This window comes from Hemicordylus capensis, chromosome 3, assembly GCF_027244095.1.
Source record: "Hemicordylus capensis ecotype Gifberg chromosome 3, rHemCap1.1.pri, whole genome shotgun sequence".
Lineage (NCBI taxonomy): Eukaryota > Metazoa > Chordata > Lepidosauria > Squamata > Cordylidae > Hemicordylus > Hemicordylus capensis.
In genome coordinates this window covers 102,650,263-102,671,558 of record NC_069659.1, presented here as the reverse complement: position 1 = coordinate 102,671,558, position 21,296 = coordinate 102,650,263, and the positions used below count along the sequence as shown (strand labels likewise).

Here is a 21,296-nt window from a genome sequence, read left to right as displayed (position 1 = left end):
CAATAGTGGAGACTATCCACCTTGACATGGACTGGGCTGATACCAGAAGACCCTTTCTAGGCCCATCATACAGGACAAACAAGGAGGGACACTTCCTCCATTCAGCAGATCTCTGCACGTAAAAGGACAGAGCCCTACGGACATCCAAACGGTGTTACCGCCTCTCCACATCCAATGAGGGATTTGGAAAGAATACAGGCAAAGTGAGTGGAGACGAACGGTGAAATATGGACACCACTTTAGGCAGGAACGTGACACCCGTCCTGAGTACAACCTTGTCCTTATGGAACTACAGGTACAGTTGGTCAGCCTGCAGGGCCCACAACTCACTAACCCTCCTACTGGAGTTAACTGCCACCAAAAAGGCAACCTTCCAAGTCAATAGACGAGGATCAATAGAAGCCAAAGGCTTGAAGGGCAGCATGAGAAGATCAGCCAGAACCACAGACAGATCCCAGGCCGGGGCCATAACAGGGTCATCAGGGTACAAGTGAGTCAAACCCTTAAGGAAACTTTTAACCACCGGCTCTCTGAACCAAGAGGCCCGGTCCAAGAGAGAATGTGCCACAATGGCAGCCAAATATAATTTAACAGAAGCAAGTTTCAACCCAGACTCTTTAAGGGAGAGAAGATAATTACAAGTGCCCTGAATGGATGGATCGTTCACACCAAACTCCTGCAGGTCTGCAAATGACCTGAACCGTGTCCACTTGTGCTCATAGGACTTCTGTGTAGACGACTTCCTAGCTGCCACCAACACCTCTTTCAGTCTCAAGGGGAAGTCAGGAGGACCCTCCATGCAGTTAGGTGGAAGGACTGAACGTCCACCCTTCCCTGTTCCTGTGACAACAGGTCCGTCTGAACAGGGAGACACCTCCAGTCGAGCACCAGAGTCAGAACCAGGGTCTCCTGAGCCACCATGGGGCAATCAGGATAGACCTGGCCCGATCCACTCTCAACTTGTTCAGGACCTTGGGATTGAGAGGGAATGGGGGAAACATGTACAGGAGCAGGCCCGTTCAGGACTGAACGAAAGCATGTCCCACAGACCCCTCGCCCAAGCCCCCCCCCCAGCAATACAGGGGACAATAAGTATTATCCTGCAAGGCAAACATGTCCAGAGCCGGAACACCCCAGTCCTCAAAGATGTCCCTCAAAACCCCCTGATGCAGCATCCACTCGTGGGAGACCATGGTCTGTCTGCTCCGAGCAGTGGCCTGCACATTCAGGACTCCCTGAATATGCACCGCCTGTGGCGACACCCCATTGTCCAGGCAACAATACCACAGGTCTAGGGACAGCGCCAGAAGACTCCTTGAAGAGGTACCGCCCTGGCGGTTCAGGTAGGCTTTCGCCGATGTGTTGTCAGTCTGGACCAGAACCGACCTCCCCTGCAACAGGGGCAGAAACCCTTTGAGTGCATTGAAAATCGCCAACAGCTCCAAGTAATTGATGTGATGTTTCCACTCCTCTGGACACCAGTGCCCACTCAGATGAAGGCCATCCAGGTGAGCACCCCAACTGAGCTCCAACACATCCATCGTGACTATACGGGAGTGAAGAGGCACCTGGAAAGGGGCACCCATGCTTAGGTGCCAGACACTTGTCCACCACTGGGCTGTTGCCCTCACCCAAGGAGGGGGTTTACGCCGGAAATGACTGGGATCCCAAAGAGGATCGAACACGTCCAGAAACCATCACTGAATGACCCTCATCTGAAGATGGGCATGAAACAAAACAAATGCTGGACACCATGTGTCCCAAAAGGTGCTGCACAGAGCACATAGTTTGCGGGCCTGCCGCCAAAAAGGTGACCGCCAGCCATTGGAGAGTCACGATGTGGGCCATGGGAACGAAGACCTTTTCCAGCGTCGCGTCAAAAATCAGTCCGATGAACTGAATCCACCGAGTAGGCTCCAAATGAGACTTTTTGAAATTTATTTGGAACCCCAAACTTTGGAGGGTATCGACCATGAAGCTCAGGGCTTCCCAAGCTGCCTGTGGGATACTTGCCGCTATCAACCAATTATCTAAATATGGCAGGACTTTGTAGGCCGTGTTCTTGCAGGAATGCCACCACCGGAGCCAGGCACTTTGTAAACGCAAAGATCAGTACCAAACTCTGGACTATCATTCCCCTTTGATGGCCATGGAGCATGCGTATAACTCTTGGTGTCCGGGCTATGGTTCCTACGACCAATACCAATTAGACCACATATTGGATCAGGCAGGCTATGCCAAGCCTCGATATGGACCACGCTGTTCAGAGGACTGCGTTTATGGTCAACCCTCGCTTCCTAGACCGGAGAGGGCCCCTTCTTCGCACTTGGTGGCTTGCCCATATTCCCACTCTCCACATCGTTCCCCTTGGGACCGAGCAGATTGTGCAACGCTGGCTTCACCTGTGTCAATGGAGCACCATGAGTTAATGGTGGTTTCAGAGCCTGGTTCTCCCCCAGGTTCAGCCCCTGCAACCCAGGAGCTGTCCTTTCCCTTACAGCCCGAATCGGGCAGTGAGGACAGTTCCTTGGACTCAGAGGATGTTTCCTTGGGATCGTCAACAATGCCCAATATAATCATTTCTTGTGGGAGAAGATAAGTCCCTTTCAGGATCTCCTTCCCCTGGACAAAAGAGACGCTGCGAAGTCTTTTCTTTGGGAGGCGGTTCAAGTCTCCAAACAGGAACTGTATTCTGCCCGTCACTCCATGGAATGTGTGGCTAAGGTCATGGCTACATCTGTGGCACTGAGGTGCCATGCTTGGCTTCAGTCTTCAGGCCTGCATTTTGAGGCCTGTGCCAGGGTGGAGGACTTGCCATTTGAGGGCTTGAACCTGTTCTCAGAGCAGACTGATGATATGCTCCAGAAGGTGCAAAGGTTGAGGAACACAACACGTTCCATGTCTTACGCATCCCTGTCGCCCAAGCCACAGAAGGCTACCAAATGGTCAACTCACCAGGCTCAAAAGCCCCAGGCGCACCGTTGTCCATCCTCTGAGCGGTCCTTTCGGACCAATAAGTTCCCCGCCAAATTCAAATTGGGTGGACAGCCCGGTAATCAGGTTTTCCAGAAACCCCACACCAGTGTCCGGCCCAAGAAGCAATGACTCAGGGCGCTTTTGAACTTGTCTGAGCCCCTCCGCAGAGACTTGGGAAAGCATGACCACAGATCAGTGGGTCCTGACAGTAGTCCATATGGGCTATGCCCTGGAATTTCAAGGACTGCGTCCCTTCTCTGGGACTGTGGTGACCCCTCGTACACCAGAATTGGATCAAGAGGTCACTGCTCTGTTGGAAAAAGATGCAATAGAGTTTGTGTCAAATCCAAAAAGCCCCAGGTTCTATTCCCGTTATTTCCTGGTACTGAAACCAGACGGTGGTCAGCGCTCTATCTTGGACTTGAGGGCTCTGAAACGACGTCTTGTTTACAAACGGTTTTGAATGCTGTTGGTACCGAACATCATGGCTGTCCTCCACAAGGGCCTACGGATGGTCTCATTGGACCTAAAGGATGCTTATTATCATGTGTCCATATGGCCGCAACATCGGCGTTTCCTGAGGTTTCAGATAGGTGGGATCACCTATCAATGCAAGGTGCTACTGTTTGGTCTCACCATGGCACCTCACGTGTTTACAAAGAGCATTCATCAAACCTAGGGGGGAATACACGCTCTCTCCCAAAGAATCATTGTCCCGATCCCCAGCTGCCGCCACATTGAAGGTTTCCAGCGGTACAGGGGAAATCGGCCTCTCTTGTCCCGTAGGGTGATCCTGCTGGATGGCTCTATAGTCTTCTTATGGGCCAAAGCCGAAGAAGCTGACGCGCCCAACGGTTTCTTCTTTGGAGAAGGAGGCTGCTCCTGGTCTCCCAACGAACAGTTGGTTGCCTTAGACCGCTTCTTCTTAACCTTTGGTTGCAGTTCTGATGAGGGTGAAGGACAAGAAGTCACTCGTGGCTGATAGGAGGGGAGCTCCTCCGAGTGCGCCCTGTCTTCCGACGCTGAAGTCACGTGCAATGTCGCTGGTCTCGGTGTCAGGATTGAAGATTCAATTCCTCCAGCAGGGACAGCAGATTGGTCCGCCAATACCAAGGCAGCCATTCTGAGAGTCCTTTTTTAGCTGTAAGGCTTACAAAGAAAGGAGAGCCAAATCCCACAGGGCTGCGCACAAGCAAGAAGCCCTATTACATCGAGCCTGCTTAGTAAACTTCTCGCAATGCAAGCAGGTTTCGACTACGTGGGACTCCCCTAAGCACAGGAGACACTCTGAGTGCATATTGGCAGAGGGGAGCTTAGCTCCACAAGTAACACACTTCTTTTTAAAAAATTGTGCCCAGCATGCACGCTGAAGGCCAGCTGGCCACCACGCTCCATCCCAGCTGGGAACGGAGCTCGAGGGAAGAACCAAGGAAATAAAATGCAATGCACAGAACAAACACCACTGCACGAAAGAAAGTAAACTTTAAAAATGAAGAAACAGAAGAAAAAACAACCAGGATAGGCTTAATCCAACAGACTGTGGAGCTGAAAGACTCACGATGTTTCCTGAAGCGCTGATGAAGAAAAAATGAGGGGATGAGGAGTGGCGCAGTTGTATACAGCGGCTGGGGGCGGGGTTACTGCCAAAAGCAAGAGAAATCAAGCTTGTTAGATTCCAATGTGGTCTCTGCGCAGGCGCATAGCCCATTTGTGTAGAAGACCAGGCATGGAGCTAGCCGAGCGGCGCCCTGGAGCCAGCCCCACTCGACGGCCCCCTCCAAATATGCCCATGTGGTGACCCCCCAAATATGCTGTGCCCCTCCAAATATGCCAACGCTACCTGAAATGACGAGCTGAGAGCTTGTTCGGGCTCTCAGCAGCCCAGGCCATGCCCCCTTTGCATGTGACATCACACACAAAGGGAGTGTGACTTGAGCTGCCAAGAGCCAGAACGAGCTCTCAGCTCGTCATTTCAGGCAGGGTTGGATGCCCGATAGGACATTTTCCCTTTTCTCTCCCTCCGGAGAGGGAGAAGAAGGGGAAAACGTTCTATCGGGCAGTCGGCACTGCCTGAAATAACTGCTGCAGAATTCACCCAGACTCTCGGGCAGCCTGGACATGGGTGGCAAACAATAGGGATGTGCACGAATTAGTTTGTGTACTTGCGGGAGGCAGGGGGGTTACCTTTAAGGGGCAAGGAGGGTGCCCATCCCTGCCCCGCCGCTTTCCCCCCACCGGCACTCTCTCCAAAAGTGTTTTGCGAGGCTGCAACATACCTCCCTGCAGCTCCGGATCATCTTCGGACCGGAAATGGTCAACGTGAAGGAGGTATGCTGCAGCCTACCTCTGTGTATTTCGGGAGGTACGCTGCAGCCCCTCACCAACACTTTTGGGGAGAACGCCAGCATGAGGAAAGTGGCAGGACAGGGATGGGCATCCTCCCTGCCCCTTAAAAAGGGTAATTTAAAAAACCCACTTCCGAACTGTCTCAAATGCCAGCATTCCGAACCAGTTCATGCACATCTCTAGCAAACAATTGTGACTGCCTAAATTAAGAAGCAATTAGAATTATACTCAATAGCTTTAAGTGCATCAAAGGCAATAACCATCTTGCCATGGATTATGTTCACTTACTTTTCGACAATAGCACGTGTTACTGCAAAGGTTTTACACTTTTGCAATTGATTCCATGGGGATTTCTCATGAGAGCAACAGTTTCTTATTCACTTCAGCATCAAGAGTTATGGGAAATACCTGTTATTGACACTGATGTGACTGAAGGAGTCCTGCTCTTTCAGTAACTCTGCATATGCACTGAGCTCCTACACATACAAGGAACCATTTAATCATAGTGGATGTCGACAATCTTTAAAAAGGGATGGGGGCAACATTTAGACTAGTTAGTCATTATCAGCACCACTGAAGTCATTGAAACAGGTTAGTCATTGCTGTTTAAATCCTATTAATTTCAATGGGACTCAGTAATAACTAACTTCATCTGGATGCTGTCCATTTTTTGATATATCATTAAATACAAGGTCACGTGTAGCCAACCAAAAAAATTCCCATAATTTCTGAACAGAACAAGTTCTCAAAGTCACACCTAGGCAACAGTCATTAATCTGGTAGAGCCGATGCCTTGACAGTCCTTGGCCTATAATAGTAACTGAGGAAGGAGACCACCAGGGAGTTCCAAAACTGCCCCTGTGAGGAGGAACAGCACCTCAAACATCCATTTGTTTATTTTCTCCCTTTGGGAGAAAGTGGGTGAATGGCTAACCAACAGTGGCTGCTGCTCCTTTTCTTCCATCACTACTTGCTCACCTGCTGTTATCTACCTCTGGTGAGAAGGAGGAGCAGGAGCAACTATAACTTATGGCCAACAAAATAGTGATCGGTTGCAGTTCTGAAAGACCAACAGGAATGATGGGATGAGTCAAGATGGGAGAATAATCAGAATTCATGTCTTCCTGTCCTGCCTCATCTCTTCCCATTGGTTCTGCTACCTTTCCCATATCTCCAGACCTCACATTCTAGAGGGACTAAGCTTGAGTTGAGCTACACACTCTACTGTTAAAAGGGTGCAGCAGCCTCCATGTGCTGAACATTTTCAACCCCACTTCTAGAGATGAGTGGGGAAGGATAAATCACTGGAACAGTAGGAGGACCCATCTCCTCTGCCTTCCTCCTTCAGCGGACCATTTGGTCATCTGAATGGGATCACTGAGGGTGCCTTGCCGCAGTGCAACACAAATCCTGGAATGCTGAGTTTTTATTCTCTGAAATTCTCTGTATGTAAAACATAAATAAGTGTGGCGTTTTTAACATGAACAATATTTAGACAAGATCTGTCCTCAAGTCATAATTCAATGATATGATTTTCAAAAGCATTATTTCATTAAGTCCCTCCTACACCTCCCTCAACTAGCTTATATCTTGCACATCTCTTCCTTTCTTCAACCCTTAATACCGCCTTCGCATGACTACCTGTTTTTTTCTCCATCAATAAAGATTAAATTCTTCAAAAAGGACAATGGTCTTGAGGAACTGAAAGTAACATGGCAGGTGAGTTCAACGTTTTTGCCTTCTGATGTTAATTCAATTAGATTGCCATTTGGAAAGTCCACAATTAAGGGACTAATCTGGTCATCATCACAATAATCTTCAAACTCTGGAATTTCAACTTGTAAAACGGATTCCCTAGAAATCAAATGCAGGAAGAAAGATAGGTATGTTCAAAGGATCAAAAGAACATCACTTATAAATACAGTGAGAAAGCTAGCATCTGAAAAGGTACTGTGAGAGCTAGTAAGTATAAAACAATACTTTGAATTCTAATTCATAAATAATCCAAAGGCTAAGATTTTAGGTGGTATTTATTAAACTCTATTCACAATTATCAAAATGCTATACCACTAAAGAAAGTTCAAAGCTCATACACTATGCAGAAAATTCATACATACATATTTATTTGGTCATTTGACTAGCAGTTTTACAAATACAACCATTTCAAACATGAACTAAACATTAGAACGTGTTTTGCAGAGAATATAACAATATTTTGCCACAGTTCTAATTTTCACAAAATTCACAAGTTCACAAAATTTATACACTATGCACAAAGCTTCTTGAACATTAAAATATACAGTAAAATAGTAACATTGCTAATTTGGGTTGACTTGCAAACACACTCAAAAAAATATCCAAAATCAGCATCAAGTTGCATTCAATAGTTATTTGTTCAATACAATATACGTTCAATACAAAATATTCACATCACTTTAGACCAAAAAAACAACACCACCACACGCTAGCATCCAAATCATAAATTTAAGTGTGCCAAGGGCTTGAGCACACCATAGGAACATTTTAGCTTTTTCTGCTTTAAATGGCACAACCACATCCCATAATCACAAATTGGTTTTTAAACTCCCTCCCCCCATGCCAGTTTCAAGGGAGGTTTGTCACCTGCCAATGCTGCTCAACACAAATCCAAAGCCCTGATGGGCACGTTGATATAGATGATTAGAAGGCTGGTGAAAAGCAGGCAATTTAGGCAAGACTGCAGCAGAAACAAACTACCATGTGATACTGTCCTATAACTGCATTATTTGTAGAAGCTTCTGATAATTTATCTAGCGCATAAATAATAAATTTTGGAGAGGGTCGAGAGAAAATAATACTCTGATCTCCTATAAAGTATGTCATTTCCTTTCATATGTACACATTCTCCCAGCCAATTAACAATTGTGTTTTCACAGATAATCTCTAGAAGAAAACATATTTAATATGTTAGTAACATTTAAACTGCAATTTTGGGTAAAGATTTACCTTAAAAAGTCCTGGGGAATTATACAGACATCCACTTCTGTTTTAATATTGAGAGGAACAGGAGTCAGTGCCAAAAACTGAGGGTCAAAGTTAATCTTGGGCGATTTCACAGCTCCAGAAAAAGTGATCACTCTGTATACAGATTTCTCATCGTTCAAATACACTGGCACAGCAGCTGTATATATTCCAGGGAAAACTGGAGAAAGATGCAATAGTCAACCACAGTTACAAATGAAATTTACACTTTTTTTGACAACAGACTAGATTATCAAAAAGAAAAACATTCTAGTTCTTTTGAAAACCAAGCTAAAAATGAAGAGAGTCTACAAAACCTTCTGGTATTTCTATCAAGCTTTAACAGATTTTTCTTTTTAAAAAGTGGTTGTCTAAAAACAACCACTAGTGACAATAGAGATGTTTGCAATTTGTATATGCAGTGTATTCATTAAAGTATACATTTCTACACTGGATCAAACTCAATAACCACATCAGATGCAGAATTTCAAGTCCAATTGCAAACTGTGTTCCAGGTTTCTATATATCACACTATAGCTTAAGGACTGTAGCACAAAAAACACAGCAATCCATTCTGTGGGGCGGGGGGCACCTTGATGCCAAGGGGCATGAATCTGTATATGGAAGGACAGACTAGGCAATGCATTTCCTGTTAGGGAGTTCATCCAAACCTCATGGCTGATATGATAAGGAAAATTACTCAAAATAGTCCTACTGAAATTAAAACAAGTTAATAGTACCCAACTTGTCCTTTTAATTTCAATGGGACTACTTTGAGTAATTTTCTTCATGTTGGTTGATGCTTGTCAAATAGAAAAAAACCTCAAGTCAGTAACATATCTGAGCAGAGTTTCAGCTACCCCTCAAAGTTCCCCTGCCTTCCATGCTTCTGCTTGGGCCAGTTTATGAAGCCAGCCATATACAATTCACATAGGCCCTAATATAGAAAGCAGCGTCTTCCAGTGTCATGGCAGCTGTACATTCCTGACATCATGATATCTTGCCCAGCACTATTCTCCCAAGTGAAAATTATATTGTTTAACCAGAAAATATATTAATATATAACATATGATAATGCGTAGATTTCATAAAAATTCAAAATTAAAATTCAAAGAAATACTTTACTGCTTTTATGTAGGGGTCAGCTCAAAGAGGGTCATATACTCAGTTACCAAAAAGTACTTTACTCTGTTTTGTCAAGTTTTTGTGGCACCACTATAAGTTTGGCAATTCAAAACAAGATATACTAGAATAGTTAAATGTAGTACTTTGCTATATAACATACCAATTAGTAGGTTTAACAATACATTTCTTGCTAGGTTCTTCAAAGATTACAACACAATGCATAATGGTAAACATCACTTATGTGAAAAAATAAGAATTGGGGCAGAAAGGCACTACTTTATAGTAGTTTCCTTCTTCTCCTTTAGGCAACAAATTCCAACACTGGTACCTATGAGTAGGTAGATTAGGTTTTGTTTGTTTGTTTTTTAAACCACTTCAAGCTTGCTTTTTAGTGGACTTCTTCCACAGTTGATTTAACAGATAACTTGTTCTGTTGATCTTGATAGAACAGCTTCAGTTCTCAAACACACACACCTAAACTCTTCTCCACCACTACCTTGTGGTATAATCTTTCTTTTTATTCCCAGCCCTTTTCATTACTGACCTTTACAACACAAAAATAGAAAATCTTAAAAGGTACGCAGCAAAAGTTTAAGACTATATTTCACTTTGTAGAATCTATATCAAACATTCCATAGACACATGGCAAGCAAGGTTCTGGAGAGGAAGGCTTTCATGAAGTTTAGGAAGAGGAAAAGGTGAGCACACAGCGATAGTTATAAGAAATTGATATCTTAAACAAGAATTTAACTTTGCTGTGACACATACCTGACCCCAGCAGACTCATGAAGTCTTTCATTGCAGTATGTTGTACTAAATGCAGTTAGTAAAGTAAAGTTGTGCCCTTGAGTTGGTGTCGACTCCTGGTGACCACAGAGCCATGTGGTTTTCTTTGACAGAATACAGGAGGGGTTTACCATTGCCCTCTCCCACGCAGTGTGAGATGATGCCTTTCAGCACCTCCCTATATCACTGCTGCCTAATATGGGAGTTTCCCATATTCTGGGAAACATACCAGTGGAGATTCAAACCAGCCTTGATTTATTTTAATATAGACTGCAGTAAAGCAGATCTGATGCTTGCAGTATGTCTCAGACCCAATTTCTGGGAAGTTGAGTGTGTGGCTAGGTAAAGAGTGGCAAGACAAAAGGGGTCTGCAGAAAGCAAGAGCAGGCCCTTTCACTAAAAGAAATCCTGATCTGGAAGCCTTTGTAGGGAGCAGAGAGGATCAGCAGATCTGCTCTGGGCTATTAAAGCAGGAGGGTATTCATGGCTGGTAGCTAGCCTCACTGAGGTGCCCGTATTTGACTACAGATGAGCAATAGGATTGCCATATGAATCAGTTTTCTTAGAATGTCAATATGTCAGCAATGCTATGAGCATATTAATTCCAAACAATCGACAAAAAGACCTTTATTGCACAGTTTTCTTAGTTTTGCTTGGATTCTAACCATGACACTGGTGCTCATTTAGGATATTAGCTAATCCAGAATCACAGTTTTCATATTTTTTTTTAAGTCTGTCTTTGTAGATACAAAGAAGCAAAACATGAAGTGTTCTGCTAAATCAGGCTTCCCCAACCTGCGGCCCTCCAGATGTTGCTGAACTACAACTCCCAGCATACCCAGCCGCAATAAATTGTGGCTAGGGATGCTGGGAGTTGGAGTTCAGCAACATCTGGAGGGCCGCAGTTTGGGGAAGCCTGTGCTAAATCATTTGGTGAGAAACAAGTACATGTCAATCATACTGTGACTTCCACCTTCCATAGTCCTAGCCAGTGAAGGAAATCATGTTACGGCCGACATGCAAGCAGTAATGTTGTGCTGCGTTATCCTCCTGCATGAGTGACCATGAAGAAGAAAGATGCGCAATTTCTGAAACACCTCTGAAGATCTGGGATCTGATTTGTTTCTGCTGAGAGGGGAAGAAGCAATATGATAGTGTGTGCAACTAACTTTTATGTACTCTGCCTAGGTTTTCTGCTTTCCAGACTTTAATTCCTTTCTGAAAACAAGCAGCTTTAATGAGAAAAATGGTACACCCCCTTATAAATTTCCAGATTAGTAAAATCTTTTGAAAGTCTATAGATATAAACCTCAGACTCCCCCCCTCCTAACTTCAAGACCACAGTGCACCTCCCTCATCCTGAACCTCAACACTATCCTTCCTTCTACAGTTCAGAACACATGGTACCCCCATGCTCTTCACCTGCATGATCTTGATCACTGTCAGGGGCCACGAGAGCTGCCCAGACTCCTACATGCTGGGAAGCAACTTCCACAGTAACCTGCTTTAGATCCCAGCCAGTAGCACTGGGGCATCCATAGAGTCTCTCCATCCCAGTCTTCTTTCCCCATCACTTTCCTCAGGCCCTCACGTATGAGGGAAAGCAAATGAAAACATGGGCCGACAAGAAGATGAAGAAGGAAGTGCATCATTCCCAGCCAGAGCCATGCAGGGGATTTATGGAGCCTGGGACAAGTGTGACGTTGGAGCCCCTCTAAAAGGACTCATGCATGTGTGTACAAAGTTGGGTCATATGTTAGAATCATATGTTACGATTCTTGCATGAATGGTCCACATGTGAAGATTCTCACATGTAGTTTCTCCTTGCCCAGTAGGGTCGTGGTAGGATCGGATTCTATATTTTGCAATTGAATGTCACCTTATACTCCGTTAAACCATTTCCATCCTTTTCTTTAAAAACTGAAATTTTAAACTAGAATTTATCAAGAATTCTGTTGAACAATGTGGCAGGGCTGGGGCAGATATTAATGGTATGCATAGGAACCAAGGCCGAGGGGCTTGCTTTGTGGGGAGTCTGGGCACCTGGGGTAGATTGTCCCAGTTTCTGCCCCCCTCCCCCCAGCTATCCTGTTCCTAGCTGCACAAAGCCTGTAAGATGACCTTAGGTAAATGGGAGAAGGATAGGGCAGGACAACAAGCTGCCTGTTCGGGATGAATGACTGAATGACCTAAACTTTCTCCCAATGTTTGTCACTAAATCCAATAACTTTGTCACGTGTGTCACACAACATGGTGGTGCTGACCCCTGCTGCTCGGCATACTAATTGCACTGTATTTTGCAGGTTGGCATTCCATTTCTGATCTTTGGTGAAGAGAACCTGAGTCACACTGAGTGTTTGAGGTACATTCTAGCTGTCCAAGACTGTAATTCTGTGCACACACTCCCAGGAATAAGACCAACTGAACATAGCGGGACTTACTTCCAAGTAGACATGCGCAGGATTGTGCCGCACAGCTGCAATGACATGCACATTTGCTTGGACCTAAATCCCAGTGAAATTGATAGGGCTTACTTCTCACTAAATTAGGATTAGAGACTCTCTCTGTAACCCTATTTAACACTTCACTGAAAGTTACTCTCATGGAAATTAGTGACAAAAATTCCAACAAGATGTACTCCTAGCAGATGCAGCAGGACAGCAGCCTAACCTTTACTTCAGTGGACTGTAAGGATTTTTTATTTTATTCTAATCAAACCTAAAATTACAAGCTAAGGGAGGAAGATTTACAATATATATTGTTTGCCTTTACAGAAGGCAGAACACACAAGAGAGTTACAAATTAATATTTGGAAAATATTTGGAGGAAAATGATCCTCCAAATCAACTTATTTTGTAAATGCACCAAGTTTTTCAATAAATATATAGGACTAGAATTCACAGCAGTAATACAAAGAAGCAACTTCAGTAGGAAAACAAGTTATTCTAGTAAGAACTAATCTGCCTACTTTCCTTTCACTATCTCTACAACTGGACTAAATTTGGTTCAAATTGAGGTCCACAAGTTAAATCTCTTGCACCTCAAATGTTCACGTGTCTGCCATCTTGAATGGGGTGAATTACATCACCACAAATTACGCCATTGGGGCATCCCTATGTGTCCCTACAGCTGTAGCAAATTTGTTTCAAATCGGTTAAGCAGTTCACACGTTAGCCCATTTGTGCCTCAAAAGTTTACATGTCCACCATCTTGAATCAGAGTGGATGGCATCATCACAAACCACGTAGTTGAGGTGTCCCTGTGTGTCCCTACAGCTGTAGCAATTTTGGTTCAAATCAGTAAAGTGGTTCACAGGTTAGCCCACTTGCTCCTCCAAAGTTCATGTGTCTGCCATCTTGAATCAGAGTGGATGGCATCATCACAAACCATGCCACTGACGTGTCCCTGTATGTCACTCACTACAACTGTACCTAATTTGGTTCAAATCAGTTAGACAGTCCTCAAGTTGGTGTACTTTCACCTCAAAAGTTCACACTTTTGACCATCTTGGATCAGGGTGTATGACATCATTACAAACTATGGCAGTGAGGTCTGATCATGTGCCCCTATAGCTAGCTGTAGCAAATTTGGTTCAAATTGGTTAGCCAGTTCACAAGTTAGCCCAATTGCGCCTCAAAAGTTTTCATGTCCACCATTTTGAATTTGGGTGGATGACATCATCACAAACGACACCACTGAGGTGTTCCTGTGTGTCACTCACTACAACTGTACCTCATTTGGTTCAAGTCAGTTAGAAAGTCCACAGGTTAGCCCACTTGCATCTCAAACATTCACATGTTTGCCATCTTGAATGGGGTGAATTACATCACCACAAATTACGCCATTGGGGCATCCCTATGTTTCCCTACAGCTGTAGCAAATTTGGTTCAGATCAGTTAGGTAGTTCACAAGTTAGCCCATTTGCACCTCAAAAGTTTACATGTCCACAATCAGAGTGGATGACATCATCACAAACTACATAGTTTTCCACTTTATTTTTATTAGTTTTCTGCATATCAATGTGATTTCCAGTTCATCTTTCAACATAGTTATACTACAACATCCATATTTGCTCTCATGTAAATATTTTCTTCTTATTTATATATCTAGTTATTATGTCCTAGTCCTTGTTTTCATCATCATAGATGGTGATCACAAACTACATAGTTGAAGTGTCCCTATGTGTCCCTACAACCGCACCCAAAAGTTGATAGGGGGCACACACACCAACCCACAAAATGCACTTGCTTCTGCAGAGCAAAATAAACAGCTTCTCCCTTACTGCTATGGTAGCATCAATCCTGATCCAGCATCAGAAGCTTAATAAATGTACAAACAGCAATAGAGGTGTTGCAGGGGTGGGGTTCATAACAACATGGAGAAATCTGTTCTCTTCATTTTCTGAATTACCAATTGGAGATGCTTCCCTTCAGGGGTGCCATTAGGCCAGGACCTTGGGGCCCAGTTCTGTATGTCCATTCTCCTAGAGAGGCCCCTGATTTTCCCCAAGTGAAAGGGGGGCCCTTTTATATTTCTGTAATGGCTTGGCCTAGAGTTCTGAAATTGGGCACAGATGTAGGACAGATTAGCAGGATTCTGTGCACTGATCCTGACACGCATTGGTCAATTAGTTGATTTTTTAATCAAATTTTTTCCTTACTGCAGTAAAGCTGCCAGAAAGTTATCTCTATCCATACAGTACTTCGCACATAGTGAAAGTGGAACTGTAACATCTGAACAAACAGTTCTTTTCTTTTTACAAATGTACTATGCTTAAGTTGATATGTGATCCAAAAGGTCCACATAAGAACTGTGAAGCAAGGGGCATGTGATGTAACTTTTCTTTTCCCCCTTACGTATGCATTATATGTCTAAGTTAGTTTTATGTTTGACTTGTAGAGCAAGGGATGTATGTTGTGTCCCAGTTAGTTTGTGAATTGCCAAGAAGCTGTGTGAATCCATTGGGGCTTGTGCAGACTTTTCCTTTCCTTATTTTTTTGTTTGTTTGTTTTTTGCGGGCGGGGGGGAGCAGGTGCAAATGCACTCTTGGCCAGACCTGTGGGTTTGCAGTGAAATGTATTTATATGGAGAGGATGCTTATTTTGAAGGGGGTGGGGGTGTAAGCTCATTAGGTCCAGTGTCAAAAATTACCTAGCCACACCCCTCCTTTTCTTAGTCTTTTCCTTTCTTTTTTCTTTTCCATTTTCAAGTAAACAGAAAAGTGAAAACTTTGCACTATTTTTAAAGGGCTCTGGGAGTGAATATGTGGGCAGATACTCACTTATCCTTGCAAATACTAAAACTGTAATTTAACTATCTACAGTTCTATAGCCCCACAGCTTCTTGGCTTTTTACTTTGCTCTAAATGGATAAAACTATGTCTATAGTTGCCCTTCTATGATTTTATATGCCTCCATGTTTTGCATATAATTTTTCAATGCATTCTTGTTTCTCTCTTTTATGTCTTTTTTAAAAAATGATGTTTTTGTGATGCCTTTGTCCCCATCTTTTACCATTATTAATTGATGTTAACTGCAATTTTTTATTATTTTATATCCCTCTATGTTTTTCATTTAACTTTTTAATGCATTCTTGCTTCTTTCTTTTATGCCTCTTTTAAATGAAGGGTTATTTAGTTTGTGGTCTTGCTCTGTCTTGGACAGCCATAGTTTTATTTTAAATTTTACTTCCACTTCTGATTCTTATAGCCTTTTATCATAATCTTTCATTATATGCTTGTATTGTGCACCCCTAGGCTTTTAATATCTACTTTTACTTTTAATATGTAATATGTAATCACTCCTTGTATTTTATGCTGGTCTATGACTGTAATAAAGATTTAATGATTGAATTTAAATACACTTTTCGACATCCAATATGCGTGTAACAGTCACACGCTGTAGTTATCGTAAGGATTGGAGGAAGGACTAGGCCTCACTTAGAGCAACTGCTGGGAGGGTGGGCCTTACCTAAACAAGGGGGAAGGCCTGGGAAGTTCAAATCAAAGGGACCAACTCCAGAGGACTAGGTGTGGTTTTCTGGCACAGCCACCAGCAGAAGTTTTGCTTTGTCTGTTGTCTGTCCCAGGAGGGCCATGAGGAAGCAGCACAGCAGGCTGAGAGCTGCTGGGGATATGGGAAGGCCACAGCCTGTGAGTAATAAGGACCAGTACAGTTAAAAGCATGAGGGAAGTTATTTTTCTTTACTGATTGCTTGGAATCTGCATTGCCAGATTAATGAAAACTCTCTCTTACAATCTGTTTTATGTAAAGACAATTGTTCTTATTGCATACCTTTTTCTTATAATCTGATAATAAATCCTTTTTTGCTGAAGTATACTACTCTTAATTTTGGGTCTGCCTTAGTCACAGGCCTTTGGCTGCCTAGGACTTCTCAGCCCTCTTGGGGACGGTTTTGTCACTTTACCCCACCGCCCACCCCAGGAACCTTATATAGAGAGTGATTTTACTACATCAAAATAAAGTGGATGGTGGCAACCTCCTGTGAATCCCTTACAGACAAGGATTCAAAGCCAGTGAACTCCCCCTCCTCCTTTGGTTCTAGTAGGAGTCATGACACACCTAAATTTACATATATCTATTGCAAAAGAACTTCTGAAGATTTATTTTGGCTTTTCTAGAGTTCAACTTGGAAATGCTACAAAAACCTGGATTTGACCAAAGATCAGAATAAGATTAGGTACAAAAAAATTAATATGTGCACCACTGGAAGTAACAACTCTATGAAATCTCAAAGTCTCTGAGAACTGTAGTCTTTATGTAGCCCAATTCAACTAACAACCCACCCAACACTTATTGCCAAAGCTTTCATCTTTTACTCAAAACACTTTTATTTGTACTGAAATTTAAATGCCACAGAGTCAGTAAAGGTTCTCACAGAACAGCATGCAACAGTGATAAAATACAAAAAGATTAAACATAACAAAAAATATAAGAGATCAAATAATAGCAAATGCTTGATAGTATCAGTTGAGAGTATGGACAATTAAAAATATAGACTAAATCAGTCAAGACTAAGTCTTATGGAAATTAATGAGGCTTATGTTAGTCTTAATCCTGGATCCTGCCAATTAAATAGAAGCAACTTCTCTGCCATATGGCTATGCCCAGTTAGGCCTTGTATTAATGGCACAACTACGATGACATCATATTGCTCTAAATAGTAATCAATGGAAATAATATTTATCATTTAGGGCGCAATCCTAAACACATTTTACTTTAGGGACTAAGCGCCATGGAACTCACCTCTGAATAAAACATGCTTAGGAGTATGCTGATTGCCCTGTAAGTAACAATTCCAATAAGGAAAATAGGACTTATCTGCTCTTAAAATATTGCTGCTGCACACAAAATGTTCTCTATTATCTATTGTGAATTACAGAATCTGTCTTCAGAAAGTCAATTTTTCAAACAGAAAACGCCTTCTTTAGGCAGATCAGAAATGACCATTCACTACTTTATAATGAGCAATTGTGAAACTAGCATGAAAAGTAGGAGGGGTGTGAATGGAACCATGGAACCAGCTGTCCCGGTTCAATTCCTCACCCCCTCGAACCCCCCCCCCGGTTCCATTCGGTTCAGGGCGGTTAGTGAATTTTTCAGGTTTTTTAACAGTTTTGAAGCTTGTTGGGGCAGCAGAGGGGTCCGCGGAGGTTCCCCCTCCCCCCGCCAACCTTCAAGATGTCCCGCTCCTGCCGAAAAGGCCTTTGGGGGGCCATTTGGGCCTTCATAAAATGGCACGGCACCCAAAATGGAGCTCATCACGCATGCACAAATGCCTTGTGAGGCCTGGCATGGCTCAAGGCCTCACACAGACCATTTGTGCATGCACGGCGGCCGCCATTTTGGGAAACGCACTGAACTACAGGCCTCTGTTGTTTGGCGTGGCACACAAAAAGGCGGTGGCCGCACATGCGCAAATGGTCTCTACGAGGCCATGGGTCATGCCAGGCCTCACAAGGCATTTTCACATGCGCGACGGCCGCCATTTTGGGTGCCGCGCCATTTTATGAAGAACCGGCCTTTTCGGTCAGAGGGGGGCATTTTGAAGACTGGTGGAGGGAGGGGAAACCTCCATGGGACACCTCCTCCATCGCCCCAATGAGCTTCAAAATGGTAACAAATAATTTTTATTTTTTTAAAACCCGAAAAATTCGCGAACCAGCAAGGGGCAGGTTCGGTCCTGGTCTGGATGGAACCAGGTGGGGTTCGGTTTGACCCCGAACCATCAAACCAAACCAGTTCAAGGTTGAACTGGTTCGGGGACTAACCGGTTCACACATCCCTAGAAAGCAGTGTAGATGACATAGGATAGACCAAGACAAAGCAATATCTGACTCCTCTAATTATGTTTTTTCAAATTCTAATTGGATGCTGAAGTATCAAAAAATGTTCAGGGCGCAGATACATCACCAGGGATCTAGTCTTCTGGAAACAAAAACTACATTGTATGTATGGGTTAGCTGTATTGTTGCCAGTACAGCTATTCTGAAGGCTCCCTGAAGCCTCTCTGCTTATGTTTGGGACAACAGGCTTGTAGCTCCCACTCTTAACATGCTCAGGAGTCTCATGGGATCATGGGCTCCCTGTTTGTTGGCATCTTGGGAACAGGTCACTTAGGAAGTGGGACGATCACCCCCAGATTCAAACAACTGCCAAGCAAATTGGAAGGGGATTAGCCTCGTGCCTTTCCCTATATTAGGGAATGGCTAGGTAGACCTGAGTTCGCTTGAGAACTAACTTCACTTTCAAGGTATCTGTGTCCGAAGATGTACCCTTTACTTCCCCTCCTCTGCAGCTGCCTCAAAAAAACTAATGCTAATCATCTCAGCAGGTGAATCTGAGTCAGATAAGGCACTGTGAATGCAATTCCCTTCCCCATCACAAAAGACCTAAGTGGGCAACAGGAACTCAGAGGTTCACTCATTAAAAATACTCAATACAACAATAAATTGCCACTTTGCAAGTTAATCTTTATAATGTATTTTTAGTAGCAATATTGCTTTAATCAACTCTCTTATTCCACTGAACCCCAAATAAAACCTTACTTTATTTTCAATGTGGTCCTTCATCTCTTGCTGCAAGCCTGTGACCTGCAGCCATGCATGCCTCCTTAACACAATGGAAGATGCCAAAGTCCATGACTCGGACTCCGCCAGATGCTTAGTGTTTGCTAATTGCTGTCTGGTTGCTCTGGCTGTCTTTGCAAAAGCTACCTCAAATTGCCTTTTGCAAAAGTCACCTCAAATTCCGCTGGGTTCAGAGAGGCATGCTGGTCGAATAGGCTCTCCCAAAGGGAGTGAGTATATTTAGCCTGACAAGCGATATAATTTGAGATTTTAATTGATAGGCTGTGGAATAGGTGCGGCGTCCCAGCACATCTAACTTTCTGCCTTCTTTACCTGCCGGTGTGGTATGCCAGCGGCCTCCTTTGGCAGTAGTTGCGCAATCTACCACAATGGAATTCAGTGTTGGGTGGCACACCAGGTATTCATTTTCCTCCTCCTGGACACAGTACAGCGCTTCCAAACATTTTGAGGTAGGTGCTGATGTCTGAAATCACCTCCCATTCAGACTTGGCAGCTCTTGAAATGTGTGGCAACATAGGTATATAGACTGGGTGCAAACCAGTAGCGGTCCTCATCATATTATAGACCAGATCGTCCAAATCCATCGTTTTCTGATTTAGCTGCAACCCCAAGACTTGAGCCATCTCAGCCACCTGTTAGTGACAGCCCTTCATATCTTCATTAGGTGAAGTGGAAGGGTTTGGTTCCACATTAGCCCCTAGGTCTGGCAAATTTGGACCCTCCAGGTCCTTTGGCTCAGGATCAGAGGAATCCGAAATATAACTGTCCTCATCATCCACATCCTCACCATCAGAACTGGCCACTGGTGAAACATCAACTGGAGAAGTAACATGGATAGATGGTGGTGCACGGGTCGCCTGGGTCCTCTGTACCGTGCTTGGCTTCATGGGAAAATCAGCCTGTAGGGACACTGTGCACTGCTGTGGTAAGCCTGCAACAGTCTGGACAGCAGACGTAGTCCGGTGAACAGGAATTGTAAAGGTCTGAACAGCAGAATCTCTGATTTTAGGAGTATGAGGCATGGAAGGTGCCAACATCTGCTCCGCAGTTTCCTGTCTCTGTGGCAATTCCTGTGGTTGGTTCCATTCGTGCAGCCATTGTGCAAAAAGAGAGTGTTCCTCCCGAGTGACCACAAAAGAACCATCCCAAGCTCCATGGGGCAAAGATCCAGAGATCGGAGTGCCTTTTGCTGAAATAGAAGGAGTTTGGGGGACTGCGATCTGGCTGTCACTATCCCGAAAACCTGTGAAAGTGCCCGTAGAAGGAGTACTTTCCATAGAGTCTAGTAAACGAGCAAGCCTCCCTGAAGCGAGATCTCGTACCCGGGGGTGGGGTTGAAGGTAACATCATTTCTCCCTCTATGTGGGCTCTGTCTTCTACATCATCATAACACTCCCCCTCCTCAATGTCGAGTTCGGCGTCCGCAATCACAGCTACTATCTGTGAGGTAGAGGCTTCTGTCTCTGGTCTATTCGACGTCGACAGCACATTCACAGCCTTCAGTGTCGATCCCAATATAGTCAAAAAAGATTTCGTTCCAGTCCTCTACGTTGAATGCCTTCGATCTCGAGCCTTTGTACGATGACCTTCCTTCGGTGCCATATGTGCTCGATGTCGAGGGCTGTCCTTCGAAGCCACATGTTCCTATTCCCGGGTGTTGATGCAGACTGACAAGGCATCAATGCCGGGGATAAGATCATCGCCCGGTGTCGAGGTGGCTCAAAAGATCGGAGGTCCGATGGCGACAGGGTACAATCCGAGCCCCGGCCAAGGTGCTCCTTCTGCTTGGATTTCTTTGCCAGCGGTTCCGGCGTCCAAGCCATCCCCTTCCTCTTGGGGCTAGACGGAGGGCCTGCAGGCTTTTTGAACACCCCTCCTTCCTTCGATGCCGAGCAGGCCGATGTCGAGGTTCTCGATGACGAGGCAGGCATTGGCTCCACCATTCGGGACTGCA

At 44.2% G+C, this 21,296-nt stretch overlaps 1 protein-coding gene across 3 annotated transcripts in view; it reads right to left on the bottom strand.

Annotated features, from left to right (window-relative positions):
* CFAP47 (cilia and flagella associated protein 47) overlaps positions 1 to 21,296 on the bottom strand; it is a 503,999-nt gene that overhangs the window by 371,504 nt on the left and 111,199 nt on the right. For all 3 annotated transcript variants that reach the window (XM_053311021.1, XM_053311022.1, XM_053311023.1), the window contains exons 25-26: positions 8,308 to 8,503; positions 6,964 to 7,176 (exon numbers count right to left, since the gene is read on the bottom strand). In XM_053311021.1, coding sequence (XP_053166996.1) covers positions 6,964 to 7,176; positions 8,308 to 8,503 — 409 coding nt within the window. The remainder of the gene's footprint in view (positions 1 to 6,963; positions 7,177 to 8,307; positions 8,504 to 21,296) is intronic.